Below are 26,960 nucleotides of genomic sequence, written 5' to 3'. Positions count from 1 at the left end.
GGGGGGGGGGGGGGGGGGGGGGGGGGGGGGGGGGGGGGGGGGGGGTGTCCTGGCTCTGAGGGGATGGGAGGCCCATTTTTTATGCTGCTGGACTGCCAGGGCTTCTGAAAATAACCCAGTGTTGTGACTCTGGGTGGCCTAATGGCTACAGTTAGAATCAGAGGAGGTGGTTCTCGGGAAGCACTAAAAGCTCTGCAAAGTGTGTGTAAGCGAGTGTGCATTCGTCTTCGGTTCAACAACTCTCCCTGCCCTTGTTCTAGGTTCCAGTGACACAGTTGTGCCGCCGGTACAGTGACGCACCCCCTCTGACGTTAGAGGGCATCAGGGACCGTGTTCTTTATGTCTTGAAACTTTATGACAAGATTGACCCAGAGAAGGTAATCGATGTGGCTTAATGTTTTTTCTTTAAATGAGTATTTAATCAGTACAGAATTCAGAGGGTCCAAAAGGATATGGAGTAAAAAGTCTCCCTGACTCCCAGCCACCTGGTTCCCCTTCTTGGAGGCAGCCAGTGGAATCAGCTTCTCGCGTTATCTTTCCAGAGATACTCAATACATATGCAAGGAAGTGTATTCACATAAATACGTATATTTTATGTACTATGTGACCTTTATCTCCTACCCTTTTATTTATTTTTAAAGATTTATTTGAGAGAGAGTGCGTGTGCACAAGCGGGGTGGGGGGATGGGTAGAGGGAGAGGGAGAAGCCGACTCCCTGCTGAGCAGGGAGGACCCTGGGATCATGACCTGAGCCTAAGGCAGATGCTTAACTGACTGAGCCACTGAGGCGCCCCACTCTCCTTTTTAAAAACACACAAGTGGTAAAATACTGCAAACACTGTTCTGCACCTTGCTTTTTTAACTTAACCACTGGCATTTTTCTCATAGAGGTGCATAAACAAATTCCTTCTGTAATAATTGAATCTGCTCTGTAGGTAGGATAGTAGGGTTTTTATTATTGAGGTCTAATTGACATATAACACTAGTTTTAGGTGTACAACAATGATATTTGTATAATATTGTGAACTGGAAAAAAAGGGGGGTGCACCTGGGTGTCTCAGTCGGTTAAGTGTCCGATTCTTGATTTCAGCTCAGGTCATGATGTCAGGGTTGTGAGATCGAGCCCCGTGTCCGGCTCTGCGCTGGGCATGGAGCCTGTATAAGATTCTCTCCCCCACCCCCCCCAAAACTGTGAATTGATCATGGTAAGTCTGGTTAACATCCGTCACCACACATCATTATAGAAACTTCTTTCTTATGATGAAGATTTTTAAGATTACTGTCCTAGCAGCTTCCAAATATGCAGTGTAGCGTTAGTATGGTCACCACGTTGTACATTCCGTCCCCAGGATAGTTTTCCCAAGCAGTGATGAAAGATCTTAATAAAATATATAAAGTGAAATCCATCATTAGCTTTGTGTATATTGTTAATCCTTTCAAAAGAAGCTTGAATAAGTTAACATATAAAGCACACTAAGTATATGCTGGCACAGGTTAAACATAAAATGCTGGTTATCACTCTTCTTATTTAAAATATGGCCTCTTTATATTAAGCATCTTCTATGTAATGATTAAGTGACATTGTACCTCTCTGTTATCTTGAGAAGCAAAAACTGTCACGGACTGAGTTTTGTGTCTGGTGTTCCTTTCTTGCAGCTCTCGGTAAATTCCCACTTTATGAAAGACCTGGGCTTAGACAGTTTGGACCAAGTGGAAATTATCATGGCCATGGAGGACGAATTTGGTAACAGGCTAAGTCTGGGGTCTGCACAGTGTGATTCATGATTTAGGTGGAAGAAATGCTGGGGGTCACAACTGGAATTTGAATCAAATATAGAAATAGAAACAGCACCCCCCCCCCACGTGCCTACTGTCAGATGAAGTCAATACTAGGGATGGTGCACTCACTTAGAACAACTTGGCATGGGGCCAGCAGAGGGCCCAGTGTGGTGCCGAGGGCTGAATGACCAGAAGCAGCCTGGGGGAGGATGGGATTTGGATGCTCTACGTGGGGCTCCAAGGTGAAGGCAGAATCTCACCTGTGGAGAAGCTGAGCACACCTGAGCACCCTGAATGGCCATGCCCAGAGAAGTAACTAGGTGTGCCCGGGACACACACACACACACACGTACACACACATGCACAGACCTGGTTTTCTGCCGTGCCTCCCATGCACACTCCCAGGTTATGCTTATTTCTCAGACACTTGTGCACAGGAGACCTTTTAAGGGTCCATGGCTCAGTTTTTGGGTAAGTTGCCTGAATGAAAGCCAAGGGGCTTCTGTGCTATCCTACAGAGCAGAACATAGTTAAAATTCCTCACAGATTATGCTCACTAGAGGGATGTTATCAGTTAGGGGTAGGATGGGAACATGTTCATGAAAATGTCCTGGAATTAGATGATGGTGATGGTTGCACAACTTGTGAATACACTAAAAACCACTGAATTTTATACTTTAAATGGGTGAATTTTCTATCCTATGAATTACAGCTTTTAAAAAAAGAACCAGTTGTTATACGGATATAACTTGTCTAGAACATAACTGGCCCATAACTTAAATGGGATTCAGGGTTGCTGGAAAATTTTGATGTACGTGTTGGGTGGTAAGGAAGTTTGAGATGCGTTTAATTTTAAAGGATTTGTTTTTCTACACTCATGCATTGTACATTTTACTTTTAGGGTTTGAAATTCCTGATACAGATGCAGAGAAGTTAATGTGTCCACAAGAAATTGTAGATTACATTGCAGATAAGAAGGATGTATATGAATAAATCAGGTAAATAATTTAACTTACAGAATGATGTCCTCCCATAGAATTAACCTCTCTGTAGTTCTTCAATAAAGTAAGACTCGGGAAGAAATGGAAACATTGGAAATGCTTGACAGATTTTCACTGGTTATAAAACATAGGTCCTTTCTGGTTATCTGCCACTCAGAGGGGCTGGCCTTAGTGATAATCTTTATCCTTGAGATGGGCCGTGAACAATTCATTCTTGGACAGGACTTCCTTGATTGTCCTCCTCATAGAAGCAGTCTTGTACAAAACATTGAGCAGGGTAACCCAGAAGCGGAGACCTCTGCCGCCCTCGGTTTCACACCCGAAGTCAGCCCAGCCTGCTATCCTGGAAGCTGAGATGGCCTCTTAATCAGGCAGGAGAGGCCTCCTGGTTAAGAGGCTGGACTCTGGAGTCAGACAGCAGACTTTATTCTCCACTCTGTCCGGATCTGTAAGTCTGGTGATCTTGGGCAGGCTGCCTAGCCTCTGTGCCTGTTTCCTCAGATGTAAAATGGGGATAATGATAGGGCCTCCTTGAGGCTTTCCTGAAGGTAAAATTCAGTGTATGCAAATTACTTAACAGCACATGGTAAAGCAGCCTGTATATAGACACTAGCTATTGTTTTTCAGGCTCTAGTGTGATCAAGTGGTTGATTTTTTTTTTTTTTTTTTGCTTGCCTTGGGTTTTATTGTGAATAAAAGTATTTACATAGTATTATGAGAATAACAACTACAGATTTTGACTGAACTCATGTAAAGGAAAAAAATCTTTTACTGCTTGTCTCAATTATAAACATACATTTTTAAAAAATATACTCTGGTGGGTATTGAAAAGTTGCTAGCGTGGTAGGTTCTTTTTTTTTTTTTTTTTGACAGGAAGTAGGTTTTATTGGTGGGCATGAATAGAAAGGGGGCAGTGCCGAGGTTCTCATGAGTGCAGAGCCCTCCATTTGTCCAAAGGGCCACGATTAGGGATGTATTTGACCCCACAGCCATCTGGGATAAGCCACTTTTCAGCCACCATGTCTTCAAATTCATCCGCATTAAACTTAGTAAAGCCCCACTTCTTGGAGATGTGGATCTTCTGGCGGCCAGGGAACTTGAACTTGGCCCTGCGTAGGGCCTCAATCACATGCTCCTTGTTCTGCAGCTTGGTACGGATGGACATGATGACTTGGCCAATGTGGACCCTGGCTACTGTGCCCTGGGGCTTTCCAAAGGCACCCCGCATACCTGTCTGCAGCCTAGATTGGAGATAGCATGAGGTCAGACCTCAATATCCACTGGAAAGGGCTGTCTCCAAGGTCCCTTAGGGCAACCCATACAATCAACAGGCTGCATACACTACCAAGGAGGCTACTGTTTGCAGCCATGGCACACTGGGCCCCCATGGACAAGGAGCACAGTCGGCTTAATTGGCTGCAGAAGTGGTTGATTTTTTTTTTTAATAAACATTGTATTAAGTGTCTGTAACTTTGATTACCCTGGATTGAGCACCTCAAGTCATTGAAAGTCAGTGCACCAAAAAGAAACACTGAACTAACTTTGTCTTTGCCAGACCCCCTTTTTTCACTGAGAGAGGAGTCGGAAGATGCTGGCGAGTGTCTGAAGTGAGAACGCGTTTTGGCATTATTGCTGCCTTTGACAGAGTAATTCTGTTTAGACTTGTATTTAAACTGTCTGTTTTTTCCTTTGAAAATAAATCTATAAAGCCAACATTGTTCTCAGTCTTCAGTTTTTCAGTGCCTGTAAAGTGCTTGTTTATGTTGACTTTACTTAATATTTTATTAAGTAGGCTCCTGCTGGGTGTGAAGCCCAGTGCAGGACTTGAACTCATGATCCTGAGATCAAGACCTGAGCCAAGATCAAGAGTCAGATGCTTGGGGCGCCTGAGTGGCTCAGTCGTTAAGCGTCTGCCTTCGGCTCAGGTCACTAACCCAGGGTCTTGGGATCGAGCCCTGCATCGGGCTCCCCGCTCCGCGGGAAGCCTGCTACTCCCTCTCCCACTCCCCCTGCTTGTGTTCCCTTCTCTCACTCTCTCTCTGTCAAATAAATAAATAAAATCTTTAAAAAAAAAGAGTCAGATGCTTAACTGACTGAGCCACCCAGGCACCCCGAGTCTTAACTTTGCTTAATATTTTTAAAGATTTGTCTGGTGAGTCATTGGTATTCATGCATATAAAAAATGACTTGTCTAGCAGTGTATCTGAAATAAGTTCCTCTCCCATTGCCTTCAGTGTAAGGAATGAGTATTAGTGAAAAAAGGACTTTTTGCCTGAAAAATGTTTATCTTATCAGATGTATTAGCTGACACCAGCATATATGACTGATTTTTCCTCCCTGTCCTATGGATCTCTTTCCAAATTAATAGAATTTAGTACTTTTGGAGGATAGAAAGCTCTCTTTGCTCCTGGAAGGTCACTTTGACACGATCCCTTTGTCCTACATCGGTAAGTAGCAGCACTGCTGCTTTTATTCTTAGCACCGTGTGAGGTCGTGTGTGAGGGCTGAAGCAGGCAGTTACCTGCTCCCGATGAGACTTCGTTCGAGACCTGTCAAATAGTTGCTCTACTTTTACCGAAACTTCTGGTTTGTAGGAGGGAGGGAGTCCAGGGCTTATGGTACATAGGAAGTAGTGACACAGAAGCGCAGGGACTGTGAGGGGCCCTCAGCTGGCAGAGACTCCCGGGGCTGCGGGGGGAGGCGGTGGAAGGGCTTGACTGCTTCCGCCGGGCCTGGGGTCCCTCCCGGGGCCACCCAGCGCTGCCAGTTCCTGCTGTGTCGCTCCAGGCACAGGAGACAGACATGCCTCCTTTTCCAGCAACAGGAAGCACCTTATATAGATGTTTTAATACTTTACGAGTTCTTGGAAGATGCCAGATTGGCGCGTAAGGAGCACCCTTACTCTCGGACAGCAGCATCTAATCCGCAAATAGCCTGAGTGCCTCCTGGGCGCTGGAGAGCCGCGAGGGGACAAAACAGGCCTTGGCTCCTTACATGGGGATGGACCACAGTTTAACATCTGCGGTCAACTGGTCTTCTGGTGCTACAACCCCTCGGCAGCTGCACATTTTGCCAAAAAATGCCCCTGTGGTGGTTTCCGCTGAAGGTCCCACAGCTCAGCGGTGCTTGCGCTGAACTGACCACTTGGCTGCCGTCTTAACCACACACCTGCAGAGGGACCCGTTCACATCCTGCAGCTGTGGGAAGTCTCAAAGGAGCCAGAGTAAGGGAAAAAGTCACTGACTACGCACAGATAATTGGCTGGTGATGCTACTTTAGGACCTGGATGTTAAGCAACTGCAAAGATCTTTCTACTCTAAGAACTTGCTGGAAAAACCTTTGACAGACTCGTGTGCCACCACAGGTAGGCCGTGAACTGGCCCAATGTAGCATTCCAAAGGGTGTGTGAATTAAAACAGAATGAGATTGTGTGCATTTTTTATTTTTTGGTATGATTTTATTTGAGAGCGAGCACAAATGGGAGAGGGAGAAGCAGACTCTGCACTGAGCGCAGGACCCAACATAGGGCTCGATCCCAGGACCCTGGGATCATGACCTGAGCCGAAGGCAGACGCTAAACTGACTGAGCCACCCAGGCGCTCCTGTGCATTTGGTTTAATGGGCTCCTACAAATGCCTCTGAGGATCTGTGGTTGGCCGTTTCCTTGGTGCCACGGTGGCCATGAGGCCAGTCATGACCGGCTTCCTGTCCCATCTCCAGTTTTGCCACATCACTCTTGGCTCTTCTGTGTCCCCTCAACAGCAAGCGCACTCATTCACTCCGTGAAACCATTCCACGCCCACCATGGACCGGGCACACCACCAGGCAGGGCCTGAGCACACGTCCCCGCTGAGAGCTCACCATGTGTAAGGGAGACTTAAAATCCGGGTGATGCATCCTACTCAGCTTCAGCAGGAATGCAACAAGCACCGCTGCTCCTGATCTGATGGGCCGAGACGGACGTCACCTCCAGGTTTGGCTGGAATCATTTAACCTGAATCTGATCATGAGGAAATGAATCCAGAAGGTGGGACTTTAAAAACATCTGTGCCATGGGGAAAAAAGGACAGGGCAACTATTCTAAATTAAAAGGGACCAGAGATATGTCAACTTCATGGTATGTGAAAGGACTGGGGGAAAAGAATGTTTTGAGAACTGGACTGTATGTAGGTGATGTAAGTTGGATTTCTCAGGTCTAATGACAGCATTATGGAGCAGACCTTATTCTCGGGATAGAGACACCCTGACATTTTGGAGTAAAGCATCAAGATGTCTCCAGCTAACTTAACTTTCAGATGGTTCAGCAAAAGAGAAAAGAACAGTGAAAACAGCACAATGTTAACAGCTGGCAGCCAGGTGACAGGCATGTGCGTGCATATGTCTCTTCACTGAACTGTTCCGTTTGGTTTGAAAGCTGTCAGACTAAAAAGGGATAAACTTCATGGTACATGTGACAAAGAGTATACTGATGGCATATAGGTGGGTAGCCAGCCATATGAGATTTTACACAGTGATGCGGAAAGATGAGTGTTTTAAATAAAAACATTATAAATAGCATGATCCCATTTCTATAAAACACACACCAAATGTTAGTAATGAATGCCATGATATGGTAGAAATACACTGGCTTATTTTTGTTAATCAGTACTCTTAAATAACGGGGCGCCTGGGTGGCTCAGTTGGTTAAGCAGCTGACCTTTGATTTTGGCTCAGGTCATGATCTCAGGGTCCTGGGATCAAGCCCCAGGTGGGGTTCTATGCTCAGCAGGGAGTATGCTTGACATTCTCTCTCTTCTCCCTCTGCCCTTCCCCACTGAACTCTCTAAAATAAATCAATCTTCAAAAAAAATTATACAGGGGCACCTGGGTGGCTCAGCCGGTTAAGCGTCTGCCTTCGGCTCAGGTCATGATCCCGAGGTCCTGGGATCGAGCCCCACATTGGGCTCCCTGCTCAGCAGGAAGCCTGCTTCTCCCTCTCCTGCTCCCCCTTGCTTGTGCGCACACGCTCTTGGTGCGTGCTCTAATAAAATCTTAAAAAAAAATAAAAGTACGTGAAAACTGAGCAGAGGCGCTGATGTGTGGGAGAGCCGCCGGCAGGCAGGGAGGCCTGAGCAGAGTCCTAAGGTTCTGTAGGAGCTAGCCAGGCAGGCAGGAGAGCAGCGTACACCAAGACAGGAGGTGGGTCGTCAGTTCGCTCCGTCGGCACTGCTACAGCATGAACTCATGGGCAGAGTCACCTGTGACTCCCTACTGTGGCTGGGATCCGGTCACAAAGGAGGGCTTCAGTTTGATTAAAGAACATGTCAGCAGCAGGTGCCGACAGGACCTTCTGCAGGGGAGACAGATATACTCGGCCTCAGATGCTGGGAGCTGTGCGAAGAGTGGGCTGAGGGCATGGAAACGCCCATGAGAAAAACGTGGATTTGGGGGGTTGGGATGACAAGGGATGGACTGGAAAGATATTCTGGGAATAAAAATGGCAGCACTTGGTCAGATGAAAAAGGCAGCGAGCCTAGGATCTCACGTGTATGGCTTGGGTGCTGCCCGAGTTGCTGTCTGAAATAGGGAATGGAGGAGGATCAGATTGAAGGGCGAGAGAATTTCAGGGGGACTGTGTTGGATTTGTTTGCGGGCTACCCAAGCAAGTGATGGATAACCAGCAAGAGCTCAAGAAAAACTCCGGACTGGAGCCACGGGGCTGGAGTCCGAGTGTTCGCCAGGCGCTTCCCCGGGGCTGGTTCCCTCCAGCTGCAAAGTCCCCATTGAGTTAAGCTCTCAGCCTTAAGGGCTTGAAGTGAGAATGACTGACCCTCAGTTCCTGGGACGGATCCTTACATGTATGAATTTTACCTCCTTCAAGGATGGATCAGAGCTGACAACTGAGAGGATTACCTACCACTTAAAATTTTTTTTGCAAGTACACGTATTACTGTTTTCATTTTTAACATGGTAGCCAATTAATAAACAAATGTAAGGGTCCAAAGTTTAAAAATAGGACTTACAAGTTAGTGCCCTTAACACACCTATAGCTAAACCAGGGAAAGAAGAAATCTACAAAAGAAAAAGCCGAGTTCTCTCCTTGGTTCTCAACCATAAGGTGCTATCTAGAGCACAGACTAGCTACAGGCGAAACCGAAACCGGGTTCTGAATGGTGGCCTCTGGCAGGCACACAACCTGGCTCAGCCACGTAGCTTCTCTGTGCCCATTTCCTTTAATAGGTAGAGCGCGGGTGACCAGGGATGTGGCAAAGGGCTGGTGACAACGCATGTGCATCATCTGACCCAGCGCCTGGCACATGGTTAAGACTCGGTGAAGGAGCTGATGTCACAGGACCTGAAGGCAGCATGTGCAAGTCCCTTACCAAGTAGCACTGGCTTGGCATGTGGCAAGAGGTTGAAAGCCTGCTAGGTGGTCTGCCAAAGCTGCTCTGTTTTCTAGTTTGGAGTGTCTGAAAGCCCCAGACTCAACAATGAATGGAGGTCAATTAGGACATGCTTTAGATGCTAAGGTTACCATGTGTGTGTGTTTGCGGAGGGCAGGGGCAACAAGCCAATTAAGAGCTCTAGGTGGCAAAGCAGAGTTGGGAGTTAGCGGGTCAGGCGCCTGACAACCTGACTCGAGCGCCTGCACCGGGCTAGGTCTGAGACTCTGGATTTTCTGGTTACACGAGCCAAATCACTTTGCCTACGTCATGTGAATCAAGATTGTCACCAAAAACCAAGAGTTCGGAGTCCTGGAGCCCTGGAGTCTGCAAGTCCTAGACTTAGATGTGGGAGGGAAGCCAGAGTGATCAGCGGATGAGAGGATTCTGCCCCATGAGGTGCTAGTTCCCTGACTATGGCTCCTCTAGAACCACGGCTCGGACCAACCATGACAAACTCACGACATAAAAAAGAGCAAGACAGGACAGAACGGAAGAAGAGATGTGGGGGTCACAGTGTAAATTAAGATGAAAGAAATATATGGGGGAAATTACTTTCAGGTGAGAGAGAAAAACCAAGATTAGCGACAGAAAAGCTAAAATGGTATTGAAAAAAACCACAAGATTGGGATAACAATTTAAAAACGGAAGCCTGGTGGGCTCAGTTGGTTAGGTGCCCAACTCTTGATTTTGGCTCAGGTCATGATCTCAGGGTTCTAGGATCAAGCCCCATATTGGGCTCCACACTCAGCAGGGAGTCTGCTTAAGAATCTCCCTCTCCCCCCAGCTCATCCTTCCTCTCTCTCGCAAATCAATCAATCAATCTTTAAAAACATAAGGACTATGAGTTGGGAAACACTAGCTCTAGAAGATACTTTGGTGTGTCTATCAGGTATTACTGAATCAACAGGAGTTTTCCCGGGCGAGACAACGCTGTTGTGGTAAGGTCTGACAGTGTCATTCTGAGAGGAGTGCTCAATGCCACGACGTCTGCGTGTCTGTCAAACGTTCCAGTAAAATAAAGTGCACGTGTGTCTGGGGAAGCAAGCAAGCATGTGTGGTTAGTATTTTAACAACTGGTGAAAGCCAGGTGAAAAGTAAGAGGTGGTCACTGTAGCATATTCAACTTTCTGTAGGTTTGAAAATGTCCAAAGCAAAACAACAACAAAAAAAGGGAAAACAGCAAGAAATTAAAATTAGATAAGGGGGAGAGGGGTAAAACAGAAGCAAGAAACTTGAGAATTTCGGAGTTATAAAATGGGGTGAACAGTAGGAAAGGTTCTATCAGGAGAGTAAGGCTAACAAGGCTTCAGATCAAAATTAGCCTTGGTAAACTAGGGAAAGCCAGAGGGGCTAATCCTGGCTCAAAGGGGCCACGTAGTGTGGCAGAGAGCTCGTGCGTGGGAAGCGTGTCATGCTCCGGTAGCATGGATGGGCTGACCAGAGCACCTCTTGAGCAAGAGTAGGAAGAAGTCCATTGCCTCTTGCCCTGTCTGATTCGTGGGGTGCCTACCACAGAAAGGGTTCTGTCAGTTACTACCGTTGACAGAATGTCACACACCTCCCCAGAAGGTACGGTAAGGAATTTAGGCTGGAGTTTATCTCATTCTCCATCTGAGGGGCCGATCATCCTGTTAGTTTGAAGGGGCCTGAGAGAACTCTTCAAAACTGGGATAAGATCCAGCAGCACCCTCTGCACAGACAGAAGATTCTCCAGGTGGCCATCAACCAGCGTACAGCACATGGCACAGTCCAGCCCTCTCCCCCACAGAGCAGATCCTTAAGGACCTGACAGCGTTGCTTTGGGACTGAGATACTGGGAAGATGGGGGGAGGGGCAAGGAGACCAGAACCTTCAGGAACATTTACAAAGTGGGCAGAGAAGAAGAGAGGGCCCCGCGGGTGGTACTGGGTCAAAACCAGTTGTGACAAATTATAATGACTCCTCATGCCAAGGACTGTTTTTGTCCTGTTTTGGGAAATAGATCTCCCCCCTGCCCCCCGCCCCAGTCTTCGCAGCTTGCCGCAAGAGCTGTAGCTCCATCCCAGTGATTTATTAAACACGTCCTCGAAGGCTGAGTGGCCAGGTGAAGTCACGCACGGCACTAGTCAGAAGGCTTAAGGACAGGGAGGCAGCTTCCCTGACGCCTGGAGGCCGGAGCACAGAAGGAGGGCTGCCCTACCCCGAGTGTGTCCGACCAGTTGGTCATTCTGGCTAACACAGGAAATAAACCAAAATCGCTGTATCGCCTGTTTTGCACAGGAACAATTTTGGGTACACTTAAAGCCAAATACATAAAACAGTACTACAGCAGACCACAGCAGCAATAAAAACAGGCCCGGGCCCAGTCCCAAATATCGGGCAATGCCCAGTATGGATCAGGCGCATGAAAAACTGGAAGGAAAAGGAGACGCAATTAATTATCAAACTTTAATTGATAGACTAATCTTACAGGATAAACAATAAGACAGCTAGTCAAGGTTACACTTTAAAAAAAAATCCAGCAGCGCAGATCTAATAGACTAAATACGTTCATCTCCTCCCAAACAGGCATTTGATTTAAAAACAGAAACCAGGACAGAGCGCACACCACAAGAAAACATGGTACTTACGTATATTGTCAAATAATTCTGCAGAACTCTTTAAGAAAGAAAAGGGAAGAGGTTTCTAGAAATTGAGAGAGCAGTATAACCACCCAGCCTGGCCGGTCGAGGTGCCAGATGTTCTGCACTTCGGAGGGCTCCTGACCACCTGTAACTTCGGAGAGGCCGTGCGGCCCTATTAGCAAACAGGTGTCCCTCCTCCCTGGAGAGGACTTCCTCACAAAGCCTTCAGACAAAGGGACCATCCTTTTCCAAGACAATAGACATGAAGAGAGCAGCAAGGAGCAAGAGAAGGGTCTCCCTCATAAGAAGATGGGGTGGAAAGCAAGCCTGCCCTTGCACGGCCCTGGCACACGGAGTCTATCCATTCCCCTTCGCTGCCCCAGCAAAGAAAGGGTGGGCCAAGTGCAAGAGCCCAAGATGGCTCCTCCAGGCACATGGTTAAAGTAAGGAAAAAAGGAAAGCAAGTCCCTTTCAGCTGAAATATGGCAACTTTTCTGAGACGTGGCAAAGTGGCAGAGTTGGTCTCTTTGGCCCTTGTAAGACAGAGCAGCAACTAAGAAGCCTACTGAGGCCTCACTGGCCCCCACCGTGTCCAAGAGACATCCTTAGCTCAGTTCAATAGCATCTAAAAAGAGCGAACACTACTTGCGAAAGGCCCAGCATTCAGTGAAAATACTCCATACCGGAGAGTTCCGGCAGCTCGCGAGTCGGCTTTTCAGAGGACCGGACTGACAGAACCAGAGCTGCGCGGGCCTGGGGCCTGGCCGGGGTGACCTGGTCATCGCTCTGCCAAGTGGTCTCTGGGAGGGAAGAAAGGCCTGCCGTCTATGAGCAAAGCCCCGCAGGATGACCGCCAGCACAAACCCTAGGGGAGGGAGCAGCCCCTCGGGAAGCGTGGAGAAGCGCCCCGCAGGGAAGAGAGGACGAGCCTGGCGCGCGGCTCCCCGCGCGCCGAGCCCCTCCTGGGGACCAGCTCGTCCTGATGCATGTCCTCTGCCACAGTGAGGGAGGGCACGGCCCCAGCGAAGGGACCGCACAGAAACAATCCTGAAGACAAATTAACACTGTGATGCCACCGAGGGGGACAAGGACTTCAATTTGCTAACACAGATTTAGTCAGAACATTCTGGACCGTAAACAAGGTTAGGAAGAGACCGCTCACGGGACCGAGGGAAAAACCGTGAATACTGCTGTGACCCAGACATGGATCTAAGTCCAATACTTCTCCCAGTGGCTTCTGGTGCTGTCCACCTCTGCTCTCCCGAGGGCTCCCAGCAAGGTCTCCATGCAGACAGGGTCAGGAGCCAGAGCTCGAGATCGTTCTAGCAAATTTACTGAGCTCTGTAAAACAATACTCCAACGGCTCTGTACGAAAAGATGTCGTTGACATTATTATTTATATATAGTATCTTGAAGTAAGGAAAAAAAGCACCATTTTACGTAAAATAAAAAGGCTTACGCAGGCTTTGGTCCTGTCTAGAAATGACAGCAGCCTGAGTGAGAAGCGGTTTGGCCCTTGGGGAACAGGCAGACAGGGGACACACACGCTCTCACTGGAGGGGGCTGGGGGTGGGGTGGGGTGGCAAGACGGCACAGGCAGCCACGGAACAGGGCAAACGAGGAGACCTGGCGGGAAGGGCCTCTGAGAGCAGCACTGTGAGGCCAGTCTGGGGACGGAGACACCTGCTTCGTGAGAACAAAGGTGGGTGTGTGGCACTGTCAGGACACGTCTCCAGGACAGGGGCACTGGCCAACAAAAAGGGCAGCGTTCAGACCGAGAGGACCCTCTGCTTGCTACGGCATCGTTTCCTCCACAGACCTGTCCGCTGCAGAGGAGGCTCTGACCAGTAGCACAAAAGCTCTTCTTCTCCAGAAACTGCAGGCCAACGGGGACAGAAAAGCCGCAGTGACTGCTCCTTCTTCAAGGGGTGACAAGCAGGTGGTTTCTTGGACGCTACACTTCACATAGGTACGTATGCCCCCACAAAAACAGGAGTAGAGTTCCCTGCCCAGATGCGTAACCGGGCAAGGGCTACACCGTGAAAAGCACGACGAGTCTGTCTACATGGGCTGGATTCCTGAACTACAGCTTGGAAGGGAAGGGCGTAGAGTATCATCATTAACTGGCTCACAAGGAATAGTCATCTTAGGCGAACACATGCTAATTACATTTCACAGGATGAGGGGGAACAGCCTAGAATCCAGAGTGTGAAGTTTGGAAAATCTCTCGCCAAACCTTACTATGAGAGCCTGCAGCCAGGGAGAGGAGAATTGCAAAGACAGCCAGCAGAGAAACAGCAAAGAGCACAAAGGGTATCATTCACCAAGAGACTCGCCCTTGTGTCCGAGTCGATCGAGCCATAAGGAGACAACAGAAGCTCACGGGTACCAAGAACATAAGGGCTAAAACCAGAAGAGGGTGAGCTAATCACGAAAGCAATTTATCCCATTTTCGATGTTTAAGTACATCGGCCAACCCACTAGGTCAACAGATCTTTTATTGAGAAAGGCAGCATCTCTGAACCTGGGATGAAGGACACTTGAACATAATGCGTGAGCAGAAGGACCAAATGAAGAAGCAGTAATTGAAATAATCGTTGGACTGCTTAAGAATTTCTCGGAATTTCGAAAGAAAGAAGGATCTGGGCCTGAGGCTATATGGCCATAGAAACGTTCTTCCATCCAGCTCCTTGTTGAAGAGGCCTTTGTCGGCCCGGGAGCTGTGGCTTTTGGGCAGCGCAGCCCAGACACACCCATGCCAGGCTGGGCCTCAGAGCCAAATCAGGGAGGGCACCAGACAACCAGAACACCAGCAGGTGGAACTCCCCAGAGACCGCGGCCCAAGGGGCAAGCCGTTTGGACGGGAGTCACTCTGAGATACTCCGCTGCTCGACACCCAGCACAGCAGGCGTGAGAGCTCCCTGCCCTAGACCCAACAGCTCTTCCTCTCCCACCGTGCGTTCTCGAGCAGCAACACGGTGGGAGGGAGGCCAGGAGAGGAAGCATCATGAGGTACAAAACCGGGAACTGACATCTTTGGGTTTTTAAAACAAAAATTCAAATCTAGGAAGTGAGACCATACAAAAGGGAAAAAAATGAAATCTGAATCCATGGACAGAAAAATATGGCTTACTAACCCCCCCTCATTTTGCATACAATTTTATATGAGGAAAAACAAAACCAAAACCCAATTCATCACAACGCAGTCCAAATGTTTGCAACCGAAGATTTATGAAAATATTTCAGTTGAAATCGCCTTAAAAAACAAATAAAAATAAAAAAGGAAACCAGCAAGCTTTTGATCATTCCTTTCTAAACAAAACTGGTAGATCTACTCTCAAACGCACTGAAGAGTATTCCACACAACGTACTCGGAACTCAGATTTATTGATTTCCACCGTACGGACTTTAAAAATGGTATGAAGCTGACTGCCAGAAAAGGGAACCGGTGATTTTAAGTTAAAATTAAGCTAATGGTGAAAGTACATCACCTCTGGCTTCAGTCACCACATCGCCTTAGAGTGGATATAGGTTTTTTGTTTGTTTTTGAACAAAGTCCCAGAACTCTGAAATCCAGGGATGCTGCAGGCCTCTCCCAGCAATGTCCTTCACTTTGGGTCAGTCTCCTGGGCCAGAGGTGAAAGTGCTTTCAAAAATACTGCCACTTCCCCAGCACAGTGTCTTTGATTGCATCCACATATTGAGTTGGGACCCAGTACACCCAGTAGTAAGAGGCTTCCGTGGGGCCCAACTGAAACGCCTGGAAGGGAAAAAGGAAAACCAAGCGGTACTTCAGAGGTCGGGAGACTGAGCAGGCAGCACGACAAACACGGGGGAGGGCGGAAAAGTGAATTAATGAAGGGAAGGGGGAAACACTGTGCACACAGGGAGCATTCTCCTGTCCCCCCTTCCCCCAAAAAGGGTGGTGGCAGAGTTAAGCATAGCCGACCCTAAAGCAGTGGCTCCCAAACTTGCGTGTGCATCAGAACCATCTGGAAGGCTTGTTAGAACAGACTGGTTGGGCTCCACCCCCTAGAGCGTCTGATTTGGGAGGTCTGGGGCCTGAGAATCTGTGTTTCTAACAAGATCCCAGGCGACGTGGTACTACTGATACAGAGACCAGTTTGAGAACCACTGCCCCAGAAACACCCATGCACAAAGAAACAAATCTGAATGTTCACAGCAGCACCGTCACAACTGCTTAACAACCTGGAAACAACCTACATATCCATCAGTAAGGGAACGCAAAATTAAAAGTGACGTGGCCTATTCGTATGAATGCGGGATTATTTTCCAAAGGTATGAACTGGATCTACAGTTAATACGGACAGACCACAATGTCGAACCAAAAATAGCAGGTTGCAGAACGATACATACCATGATACCATTTATGAAAACTGAAAAAACACAAAACAGTACTGTATCTCGTTCATGGATTTATACGAAAACAAAAGCAGAGAGCTGGGAAGGATCCACATGAGAAATCATGCTCATGGTAATGGGGGAGGGGAAGACAATGGGGACATATTCGCCGTTGGTAGGTTTTCTTTTATTAAAAAAAAACGGTTTAAAGCAATTCACGAAATATTTACAACAATCATTTCTTGGTGATGGATATATGGGTTTGTTACAGTCTTCTCTGTTCTCTTCTGCATTTTTAAACATTTCCCTAAGAATGAAAAGCACAGCCATCCCTCTCCGATGTGAACTATGACACCATTAATCTAGCTATTGAAATGGCATCTGCAAAATGAGCAAAGTTACTTTCACTTAGACAGAGGTCAAGGTGCCACTTCATGGCCTTTAGTAAAGAGAAGGGACTATCAGCACTCCTCTCTGCCAGAAATGACCCGATAGAGAAACAAGCATTTGAACTGAATATTAAAGCATCAACCATCCAAACTGATTTCTTTAAGGATGTCTGAAATGGTCCCCTCAACTTGCTGGGAATCCCACTCACCGGGTTGCTTGAAAAGTGGGGCTGCGAATGCCACGGGCAACATGGGTAAGATGGATGTTTCAAAAGGGAGTGAAGGGGCCTGGCTGAAAACATCGAGAAGCCGACTTCGTAAATGGGAAAAATAACTGAGTAGGCAGAACAAATCCGTCTGCGATCCTTTTTAAGGATGAGGGGTGGGAGGGCCGCCAGAGGGCCTGCAAGCAGCCCCAGTGACATCGTCACTCCCAGGACACCCGGGACTGCAACCCTAACCGTGGCCTGGCTTCAGCGCCTCTGAGCGGACAGACACTAACAGGGCAAGAGAGGGCACCTGCCATCTGCCCAGAGAGAACTTCCGTAACACCAGACCCCCCTTTCCCTGGGACTTTCCAACACCTCCCTCTGCGGGGGACCTTTTACCCCCAATGCACAGGTCAAGCCACCGGCTGCTCATCCCTGGAACGGGGCTGACACAGCTACAGCGCTGTTGGCTGCACGCTAAAAACCCTGCCTCCTCGGAGGGAGAATGGCAGGCAGCCCTGCCCCCACCCCACTCCTGGCTCAGGTCAGGCCCCTGTCCGAGTAACTTCAGAGTTTAGGCAACTAAACTTCCCTTCTAAAGTGGCCCCTCCTAACCGTGCTGGGAAAACTCAGGGGTTTGCCTGAGCTGTGCACGTTCTCTGTGCCCTGCATCACTGAATTCTTGGCTTTGTTCTGCACAAACTCGGGGAATGCCTCCAAACATTGTATCTCGGGAAAGAACAGCCTGCTCTCTTTAGAATAAACCTCCATGTGGAATGATGACCACAGACTCCGTCCTCACCACGGTGTCCTTAGCCACCTGATGGCTGCGCCTGAGAAGAGCACCACCACACCACAGAAGCGGACCGCCTGTGTCCCCACAAATGCCAAGGCTGGTGGGAGATTTTGTTTTATACACAGGACAAAAGTTAAAATGAAAACCCACAAGCCAATCCTCCTCCTTGTATTTATTTTCCTGATCTAACGACAAAAATATTACAAATGAGAAGAAAGTAAAGATATAAAAAACATATCCCCTTTAAACTGATGGGGGGTGGGTGGGCGTTGCAAAAATAAACTTAGGAATAGGTCATGGATTGAGTTCTAAGGAGATGAAGAAAACGTGAGGGTCTTAAAACCATGCGTCTTCTGAATATTGAGTTTCTTCGTCCGTTAAGAAAGCTCAGTTAAAACTCTGTTCCCTGCTAGATGACAAGCGGGAGTGCAGTGAGAGGCTAAACCACGCCGGGCTACTTACCATCATGTGGTAGTCTTCATGTCCTTCGATAGGTTCACTGACCACATTTTTAATGGAGCCCATGGGCAATTTCTCAGTCCGCTCTAGTTGAGAGGGATTACAGTGATTACTCAAAGGCCCTCCTGTCCACTCCTGTGACTCAGCAGTCCCTCATCAGGTTTGGTGGCTCTGGGATCTACTGTAATCCCAAGTCTCCCACGTGCTCTAAGGATGATGGGAAAGGGTCGTCTGACCAGCGCACCCAGAGCTCTGCTTGGCAGCTGGGAACTTCTTGGGAGCAAATGGGGAACAGAACTTGCCATGGCATATATTAAAGGTCTCTGAGAGCAGAGAGAACGCTTTCCTGGTGTTATTTTTTTTTAAAGTTTGGCAATTTATAAACACCCAAGGATTCCCACTGCAGCCTTCTTGCCCGAGCCCAGCACTGGCTAAGGTCTTTGGCGCCTGGGGGAGGGGCAGTCAAGAGGACCAAGAGCAGAGGCAACAGCATGCCCCTGTGGCTAGCACAGGCAGGGAGTGCGTGGGGCTTTCAACTCGTTTCTATTCCACCCTCCTCCTCACTTGCCCTCCCCCACCCCTTCCCCTCTCCCGGCCCCCCAACCCTCCACATACACACACCTGAGGAAGTACTCTTAAAACATTTACAACCTCTTGTGATCAGCCCTCAAAGTATCACTTATCACAGCGGAGTCAGAAGACATTTTGCAGCAAGTTCAAGGGTGGCAGGTAAGAAAGAGGCGGCAGTGAGGGATGGCAGGAGTGAGAGGAGCCTGCAGGAAGTGAGGCCAGTGCCGCAGGGCGGGGCATGAAGGCGGGAGGGGGCGCAGTGCCTGCGCAACAAGAACCCCCCCTCCCCAGGGAGCAGCAGACACAGCGGGGATGGGGAAGTTCTCAGCAAAGTTAAGCCAAGTCGGAAAAAAACCCAGGACAGCCTTTGCAGAAAGAAAATCCTGGAAAAGAGAATCTGCCAATGGATGAGTTGACCAAACAGACCCGGAATTTAGAGGCCTGGGCTCTAGTCTAGCTGCTGACTGGAGACATTTTACTTCCATTCCAGAGCCTTGGTGCCTGAAAAATGAGGGGTGGGCAGAATGGATGTGAAGGTGTCCATTCGGGTTGTGACTTTCAGTGGCTCTAAAACAGTGACCCACAGGCAGGACCCGACCGGCAGCGGTTTTTAAGATTGAAACTTTTTAAAACACCAGCCACCTTGAAATGTCCTGAGATTTCACACAAAAAGATACATTTCTGGCTTCTCTTGAAAACTCGATCCTGGGCCCACATTCCTGAGTGACAGCGATGAGCGTGATCAGGCTGGCCGCCCCTCCACACAGGGCGCATGCCCCCCCCCCCGCCCCCTGGCTTGGCCCATCCACGTTTCCTGCCTGAAGCTGGTTCTGCTCGCTGCCGGGCCTTACTCTCGCTACCAGGGACAGAGCTGAAGCTGCAAGTAGGAGCCTTGACTGTCACTCCGTGCAACGCCCCACTTGCAAGAAAGAGTGGTCTTGCAAGTGGGATGGTCGTCCCGCAGCAGCTTCTCGCCAGAGGAAAGATGAAGCTGGTGGCTGGTGGCCAACTCCCAGAACAGGCTGTCCTGCTGGGAGGGGTGCTCAGGACGCTCAGGGGACAGGACTCCTGGGCCAGCGAGAACCCTGCCTGACACACATCGCTACGGTGGTTTGCGTGAGAGCGAAAATCTCGGCCCTGTCGCCCGTGAAGACGGCACTCTTGGCCGTGCTCTTTCATCGGGCTGGTGAGGAAGGAGGCTTTCGATAGCTCTGAAACCCCAACCCGTCACGATTCTTTCGAGTGCTGCCTTCGTGCCAAAGCGGGAAAGCAGCAACTCCTCTGAGCTGAGAGAACACCTCCACCCCAGGTACGGGAGGTTCCACTTCGGGCCTGCGGTGAGGACGTGCTTCCTACACGGTCTCCTACCACGGAAATGTTCCCTGAGGAACCAACGAGCACTTACAGCCGGAGTTCTCGCCGGCCTCCCCAGCCCACACCTAGCCTCGCGGCCCACAGGTGACGTCCTGCATCCGCCTCAGCAGTGGCCTTCCAGTAGACTGCCCGGAAGAGAAAGCGGAAGTGGGGGAAGAGGAAGGAATTGGGCAAGTCAGCGCAACGACGGAGAACTAAGCAAAATCGCCCGCAAAGTCGCGGCCGAGGAAGGGGCCAACAGAGGCAGGGCAGCTCACGGTGGATGAGCACGGACCGCGGGACCCACGAAAGGGTCTGAAGGCCCGTGGGAAGACCGGGGAAGCCCTTACGCGTTCTGCAACACTTGCTCTGACCATGCAGTTAGAGTCGAGGGTGAAAGGGACGAGATACAACAAGTTACCATAGAATCGTGAGAACACTCCTGTGCTTTTGGCATTCAGGTCTTTGTTCACTTTACGGACCAGCACAGAGCGATAGACAAGAACGCCTGTGTCAGCATTCGGAATGAGAAAACGCCTCATGCCCCATCGCCCCGCTCACTACTTCCCGTAAGTCTGTGGTCCCGCTCAAAGCGGAGTCATACCGAATGGCCTGTCCCTGAAACCAGTCAACCTCATGTGCTGTGACCCCCTGTACTTCTCTTTAGCATTTACCTCGAACACTGAATACCTACAGTGCTGGCCAGAACCAGGTGAATTAGGCATGTTCGGTTCCCTCCGGGAATCTAACAGGGGGACAGACAAGTCAGAAAGTAATGAGTGCTCTGGGGATGTAAACGGAGCGCTCTATGAACAGAAGCGGCAGCAATTCATTTGGAGGGTGGGGGAGGCGTTGGGGAAGGCTTCGTTAGGGAAGGACATTAAAGTAGGGCCTCCGGAGATTTTATTAACAATGAGGAATGGGAAGAAGGCATTCCAGGTAAGGGCCCAGCAGGAGCAAAGACGTGGGGCTGTGCAGAGCACGGTGGAAATTGCAGGCTAGTGCAGCTGAAGCCCACAGCGTGTAACGGGGCAAGCGGGGCAGGAGTCTAGGTCCAAAATCGGACAACACCGGACACTACGTTTAGGCATTTGAACTTGGTTCTTCCAGGCCAAAGGTTGCTGAGCATGGGAACCAGGGAGGAAGATGGGTAGGACACAACAGAACACAGACAGGGCAGGGAAATAGGTTAACTTGCTTTAACAAACCAAGTTTAAAGATGCTAAGAGTCTTAAATGGCAAAACAGAGTGGCAAAAAAAAAAAAGGGACACAGATAATTCTGGAGCGTAACTGACAAGACTTTGAACCACCTGAGGGAATAGAGGGGGAAGAGAGTCAGAGACAATTCCCAGCCAACAGCAAGCAGCAAGCCCGCCCCACCAGGCACAGGCAGGCGTAGGTGGGGGCAGGCAGAGCACATACAGGTAGGGAGGGAGGGGTGGGTCCACGGTACTAGGAAAATGCACCCAGTACAGGGACAAATTCTGACCTCCAGGGGCCAGGCAGGTGACATTACATGAACAAAGCTGGCTCCATATGAGGTACACGGACAGTGAGGACTGTGGCATGGCTCATCTGAACCTACTACTTGGCTCCAGCTGATCGCTGCCATGTGAGAATGCAGGTCCAGAATGCCTGCATCTTTTGATTTTTTTTTTTTTTTTTTCAAGAGAAGCCCAAAAACCCCCACATCAGATCAAGTGAAATCTCTTTAATTTTTACAGAATGTGGGTAAATCCAAAAAACCCTGGTCTGGGGGCCACACCTGGCCCTCAGGCTACAAATCTGGGACCTCTGGTTTTGGGTACAAGTGAAGAGCCACTGTTGATGGACTGGCCCTGACATAAGACTGAAAAGAATGAGGGGAAAAGGGTCCAGACAGAAGGTGAGCATCTAAAAGCAAAGACAAAAAGCCAAGGGCACGCAAAGCACAGTGAAGAGAGAGACCTCAGGAGAAGCAGAGTTGCACCCAAGCCCGAGTGCTGCTGGGTGCCCGAGGCAGCGAGCTGGGAAGGGCCGGGAGCGGGAGCCTACCTTTAGTGCCGATCCACAGCTGGTCTTGTTCCAGCTTGAAGGTGAGTCTCACTTTGCCTCCGGATTTGTTGTACATGCCGGATAAGGGTACCGTTGGCAGGCGCTCCTGGAGGTATGGGAGCGCAGTGAGAGACACGCATCAGAAACAAAGACACACAAGGAAGGACCACGGACAGGATGTGAGGACGTGATCACAGGAACCTCAGGAAGTCAGAAGATGGGCCTGGCGCGTTTTTGCAACGCTCACAAAGGAGTCTGGCTTACCTGGGCACCCTTAACAGATGGCATCACATCTTCGGGTTTTCCTTTATCCAACACTTTCCTGTGTTGCTGGAACATAAGTCAGAAGAGATAATAAATGAAACAGCTGACTGCATTTTAGTCATGTTACTACCTTTCTGAAAAAGAGGGAAAAAAGCCTTCACGTTCCGGGTCAAAAGCTTTCACTGTGTACAGATTACAGGTCCTCTGACATGAGAGAGCAGCGCTGTCCGGTGGTGAGGTCTCTGATGCTAGACATGCCCTACAGCCATGCTGTCTCAGACAGTAGCCACGAGACCCTCGGGTCTAGGAAGCACATGAAAGGTGGCTAACATAACTGAGGAACTAAATTCTCAACGTTACCGGATTTTACTACGCTTTGCGTGGCTGTTGTGTTAGACATCAAAGTTCTAGAGCAACTAAGGCTTCCGGATGCTAATTCAAATAAACTATCCCCTCCTCTGACCCCCCCCCCCAAAAAAAACACTGCCACTGAAAGGGATAAACATTGCGCTAAAGAGAAACGCAAAGGGTGTTCTCCTGGTAAGTACAAAATGACAGCCATCCCTGCCAACTTCAACTCCCAAAGAAACAGTGCTGATGATCAGCCTAACTGCCTACAAGGGGCATTTCTTCAACAAATGGAAACTCAGACTACTGTAGAAATCTTCCCCACTACCCCACCCCCAACCCCAGCTACACAAAAGGCCACAAGAGTATTTCCGAGACAAATGCCGATTCCTCTACAGACTGACATTAACAAGTCTCTGATCCCGCCCCTGCCCCCCCCAGGGTTTGAGGCAGCTTGTTAAGGGTTCTCATTAGGCTCATGGCTCCCTAAAACAGATCTCGAGCAGCCCAAATGCCTGAGCTTGTCTCCTCTCCACCGACAGCTTTATAGGTCACTGTCTGGTCACTATTTGGTAAAGCTGAAACTATGGCGCAGCAAGCGGGTGAAAGGGAACAACTCCACCAAATGGAAGCACCACGTGGTCATGAGCCACTTCCAACCCTCCCTGGCACGGCAGAGACCCTCTGGCAGGGATAAACTCAATACTGCCAGACTGCAAGCAAAGGGTCCTGATACGGAGCAGCCCCAGATTCCTGAGCAAGCTGACAAAAAGCCAGGAGAACGGGTCCTTCTCATTAAGGCCGTGTTAACTCCTCCTAACTAGCATCAATGAAACAGAGCAGCAGAAATTAACAGCTTAATTTGACTCATACCTCGCAAAGATCTTTTAGAAGAATTTTCCCTGTACTGTGGAAAACAGCTTTAAGGATGTTAAGCTACCATTAGTAACTCAAAACCTATGTTTAAGAAGCATATAAAGCTCCAAGGGTGTGACCAGTGGGAACACTCACTCACTTCTGACATGCTCACATTTGACAATTTCATGTATGTGGCAGAGGAAACAAGTAAGTGGAAAAGAAGTCAATTGGTTACATTTTGACCCTATATTCGGGGGTGAAAGGGTCCAAATAAACACCTTTTAGATGTTAATATAGTTTTACAACTTCTCATCTAAAACCCTGTAAGTATATATTTTAGAGTTTTATAAAACCCAAGTCTTATGGACTTTATAAAAGCAATACGGTTTAAAAACATGTTACAAGTTATCCTCTGCAGGATCTGGGGCAGTACCTTGTCATTTGAACACATTAATGTTTTTGTAGCAAAACATGGATATTCACAGTAATTCTGGTCAAGTTTTGATGCCTGGTCAGGTTTTGGAAGCACACATAGAGGGTCATGGGCCTGTAACACAAAACTGTATCTTTCTCACACTATTAGCCATATGCCTTGGTGCCTAGAGTCACTAAAATCAATCTTGGTTCAAACTGGTCTACTCTAAAAACACAAAACTAAAAAAAACAAGAAAAACAACACAACAAACAAAAACCCCCAAATTGATCTACGCTACTCGGGACACAGGTTAAGTTGAGAATATCTGTTTTCCTGGAAAGCCGCTAGTCGTGGCCAAGAGGCTCCATGACAATGAGTGGGCTCTCTGGGTGGTAAGGTTGCAAGTGATGGTTCTTCGAACCAGTTCCCTCTGTAGTGAAATAACTCTCACTTTTCCTAATTACGAAAAGGAATTTTAATCGCTACAATGAGCACAAGACAAGGCTGGATCTCTTCCATCCAAAATGAGCAACAGGATATAAAAAATCAAGTCTCCATTTCATGGACTAAAAGGAAAAAAAAAAACAAAAAAACAAAGGCAGTGTAGTTATGTTCCTAGTCAGCTTCATTTGGCTTCCTGAAAAAGTCAGTTTTAGAGGAACCTCTGAAAGCTGCAGAGTTCTATGGCTATCCAGAAATGGCCTGACTTGGGGAAAGCCACAAACCAAAAAACAAATGTAAGCACTTGTACAAAATGGGGGCGGGGGGGTTCATTCTGTTGGTGGCATTTTTCTCTGGCACTAAAGAGAAACGCACATCTGATTCCTTTCAATACTTGTCTGAAGCCTGCCTTTACAAAGGCCTTATCCTAAAGTAAAGAGACTTGAGACACACTGACCCGCCAGATGAGACAAAGTTGCAAATCTCAGGTAGTTGTCACCTCCACTCAACAGTCAGCCGCACCCAACTGCTGCCATAAATTTCCATCATGGGCCCTGTCCGAAAAGGAGCTTATTCTAGGGAGAATATAACCAGCCAAGGCTCCAGAGGACAAAGCCCCAAACTTCCCAGGACTACCAATCACATGACAGACTCACTTTCTGCCTGCAGAGTGGTTCCTTCTTGTTCTCTTCGGCCTTTGCATCCTGCTGGGCAGCATCTTTGGGTGTGTTTACGGCTAAAACATCATTTATCGTGGAGCCAACCACCATGATCTTGGCTCCGCTGGTCACTTTTATTTCTCTCAACGTCTTATCCTCAGGGACGAGTCCCTTATACATGACTTTCTGCATGGCAGGAGGGAGACCTTGGGAAAAGGAGACAGTGAAAGAAAGGGATGAAAAATGTACCTGGACAAGAGCCGTTTGGCAAAAGACCTGGAAATGAATACTGCTCCAGCACCTTTGTGCGCTCAGGCAACTGACAACCTCTGAGCCTGTTTCCAAAATTTTATAATTGTGACAGCAGCATTTCCTTCTGCGTAGACTTCTTTTAAGGATTGAAACAGACATTTAGTGCAGTGTCTGGCATTAAGTAATCGTTCAATAATGTTAGCTGTCATTCATTCCGAGTCGTTCCTCAATCCTCTGATCACGCAAATACTGAAAATCTACAGGCCTCAGCGATACAGAAACCAATAAGGATAAAGTTCTTGTTTTTACCCTGTGCTCACAGGCTACATGGAGAAAGCTTAAAAAAGAAATAATTTCAGTTGGTGAATTACTGTTAACAAAACAAGACTAAAAATTAAATATGAGGATCTGTGAAGGGGCCAGCATGATAATCAACAGCAATGTTTCCTATATTTCTCTTATGAGAATTACCCAAGATATTTGCTAAAAATTAATTCCTGGCCACATTCCAGATCCACTGAATCAAACTCTCCAGGGAAAAGGGCTTAGGAGCTGTAAATTTAACATGCGCTTCAGATTTTCATAAGAGATGTGTGGAACAGCACTGATTAGAAGCCTGGGCCTAAGAGTCAGACCTGGGCCTGAATCTCGGCTCAGCCACTTTCTAGCTCTATCATCTTGGGTCTCATTTTCCCCACCTGAATAATGGGTATACCAGTACTTACTCCGGAGAACTATTCCAAGCATTGAGGGAGCGGATGCAAAGAGTGGCCCGCGTGGTGCCTAACACAGTGCGAGCACTAGGAATCGGCAGGCGGGGTAGGTAAGGCTGCCTTGTCCCCTGACAGTACCACTGCGATTACCTGTAATCGAGTGAATCTTCTGTTTTAGTTCGGAGCCTGTGCTATCCAAGGGAAACTTCACGTCGTGCTTAGTCTTATTCCAGATGATCTTCAAGTCCACCAGCTCCCTGCCCGCGCCGCCGCCCGCGTCCTCGCCGTTGCTGACCGAGGCCTGGGCCGCAGAGTCCCCAGGGGGCTGGGCCGGCGCTGGCTGCAGGCTACCTCGCGCCGCGCAAGAGTCCTCGGCCGCCGCCCCCGCCGCGGTTTCGGCCTCCACGCAGTTCAGGGGCCGCGCGGGGGCCTCGGTCGCCACCGTCTCGGCCTCCGTGTCCATGCCAGGTTCCTCCATGCCTGCAAGGGGGTTGGGGGGGGTGGGCGCTCGCCGCAGGCTGGGCCTGGGACCGAACCCCGCTCGGGCGCCGCCGGACCTCCGCTCCCGAGCCTGGCTACTCCCCACCGGACCGGGCCGCATCCCTCCCCGAAGCCGGCTTCACCTGGGCCCAACCCGGGCACTCGCCACCCCCGCCACACTCACCATCCGGGGCTCCGGCCGCCGCCATGATGATTGTGTACAACACCCACCACTCCCGCAGAGGCCGCTGGGAAAAAGCGAGCTAGCTGAGATTGGCCCCCGCAGCAGCCCCTAATCTCGCACAGCCTGGCCGGAAACAGGTGGACGTTTCTATGGAGACCCGCCTCCTCCGCTTTCCCGGCCCGGCCCCTGCCACGCTTTAGCTTTCGGGAGCCGAGGGGGGCGGGTCCGGGAAATCTCCCGCTCAAAGGGCTCTGCCCCCTTGAGGCCTCGTGGGGCCGCAGCCGCGCTGGGGGGCGTGGGCTTGCAAGCTAGGAGGCCTGCGCCTTTAAGGGGCGGGGTTGCGCCCTCTGTGGCTGAAGCGGACT

General features: G+C 49.1%; 2 protein-coding genes and 1 non-coding gene across 6 annotated transcripts in view; 1 reads left to right on the top strand and 2 right to left on the bottom strand.

Moving 5' to 3' along the window:
- The window catches only part of NDUFAB1 (NADH:ubiquinone oxidoreductase subunit AB1), a 10,470-nt gene extending 5,938 nt beyond the window's left edge, over positions 1-4,532 (top strand). Inside the window, exons 2-5 of the mRNA XM_032396291.1 lie at positions 261-377; positions 1,657-1,744; positions 2,681-2,777; positions 4,336-4,532. Coding sequence (XP_032252182.1) covers positions 261-377; positions 1,657-1,744; positions 2,681-2,772 — 297 coding nt within the window. The 3' untranslated portion in view covers positions 2,773-2,777; positions 4,336-4,532. The remainder of the gene's footprint in view (positions 1-260; positions 378-1,656; positions 1,745-2,680; positions 2,778-4,335) is intronic.
- On the bottom strand, positions 4,069-4,202 carry LOC116626798. Its single transcript, XR_004298338.1, has one exon. It is a non-coding gene; the product is annotated as a small nucleolar RNA SNORA70 (small nucleolar RNA).
- A 5,481-nt stretch (positions 4,533-10,013) lies between the features above and the next one.
- On the bottom strand, positions 10,014-26,789 carry UBFD1 (ubiquitin family domain containing 1). Of its 4 annotated transcripts, XM_032396253.1 has the most exons (8): positions 26,596-26,709; positions 26,082-26,411; positions 24,964-25,172; positions 22,246-22,311; positions 21,982-22,087; positions 20,621-20,691; positions 18,027-18,109; positions 15,480-15,568 (listed from the first exon to the last, which is right to left on the bottom strand). In XM_032396253.1, exons 1-7 carry the CDS (start codon positions 26,618-26,620, stop codon positions 18,029-18,031), a joined length of 888 nt encoding a protein of 295 aa, XP_032252144.1. In that variant the 5' UTR covers positions 26,621-26,709; the 3' UTR covers positions 15,480-15,568; positions 18,027-18,028. The 4 variants fall into 4 exon arrangements, with proteins under 4 accessions (XP_032252145.1, XP_032252143.1, XP_032252144.1 ...); XM_032396252.1 differs by lacking the exon at positions 20,621-20,691 and having other exon boundaries at positions 10,015-15,568; positions 26,596-26,789; XM_032396255.1 differs by lacking the exon at positions 15,480-15,568 and having other exon boundaries at positions 17,889-18,109.
- Positions 26,790-26,960: the final 171 nt, after the last annotated feature.

Source organism: Phoca vitulina, unplaced genomic scaffold (assembly GCF_004348235.1).
Source record: "Phoca vitulina isolate PV1807 unplaced genomic scaffold, GSC_HSeal_1.0 scaffold90, whole genome shotgun sequence".
Classification (NCBI taxonomy): Eukaryota; Metazoa; Chordata; class Mammalia; order Carnivora; family Phocidae; genus Phoca; species Phoca vitulina.
The sequence above is the reverse complement of the archived record's forward strand: the minus strand, read 5'-3'. Positions and strand labels throughout refer to the sequence as shown.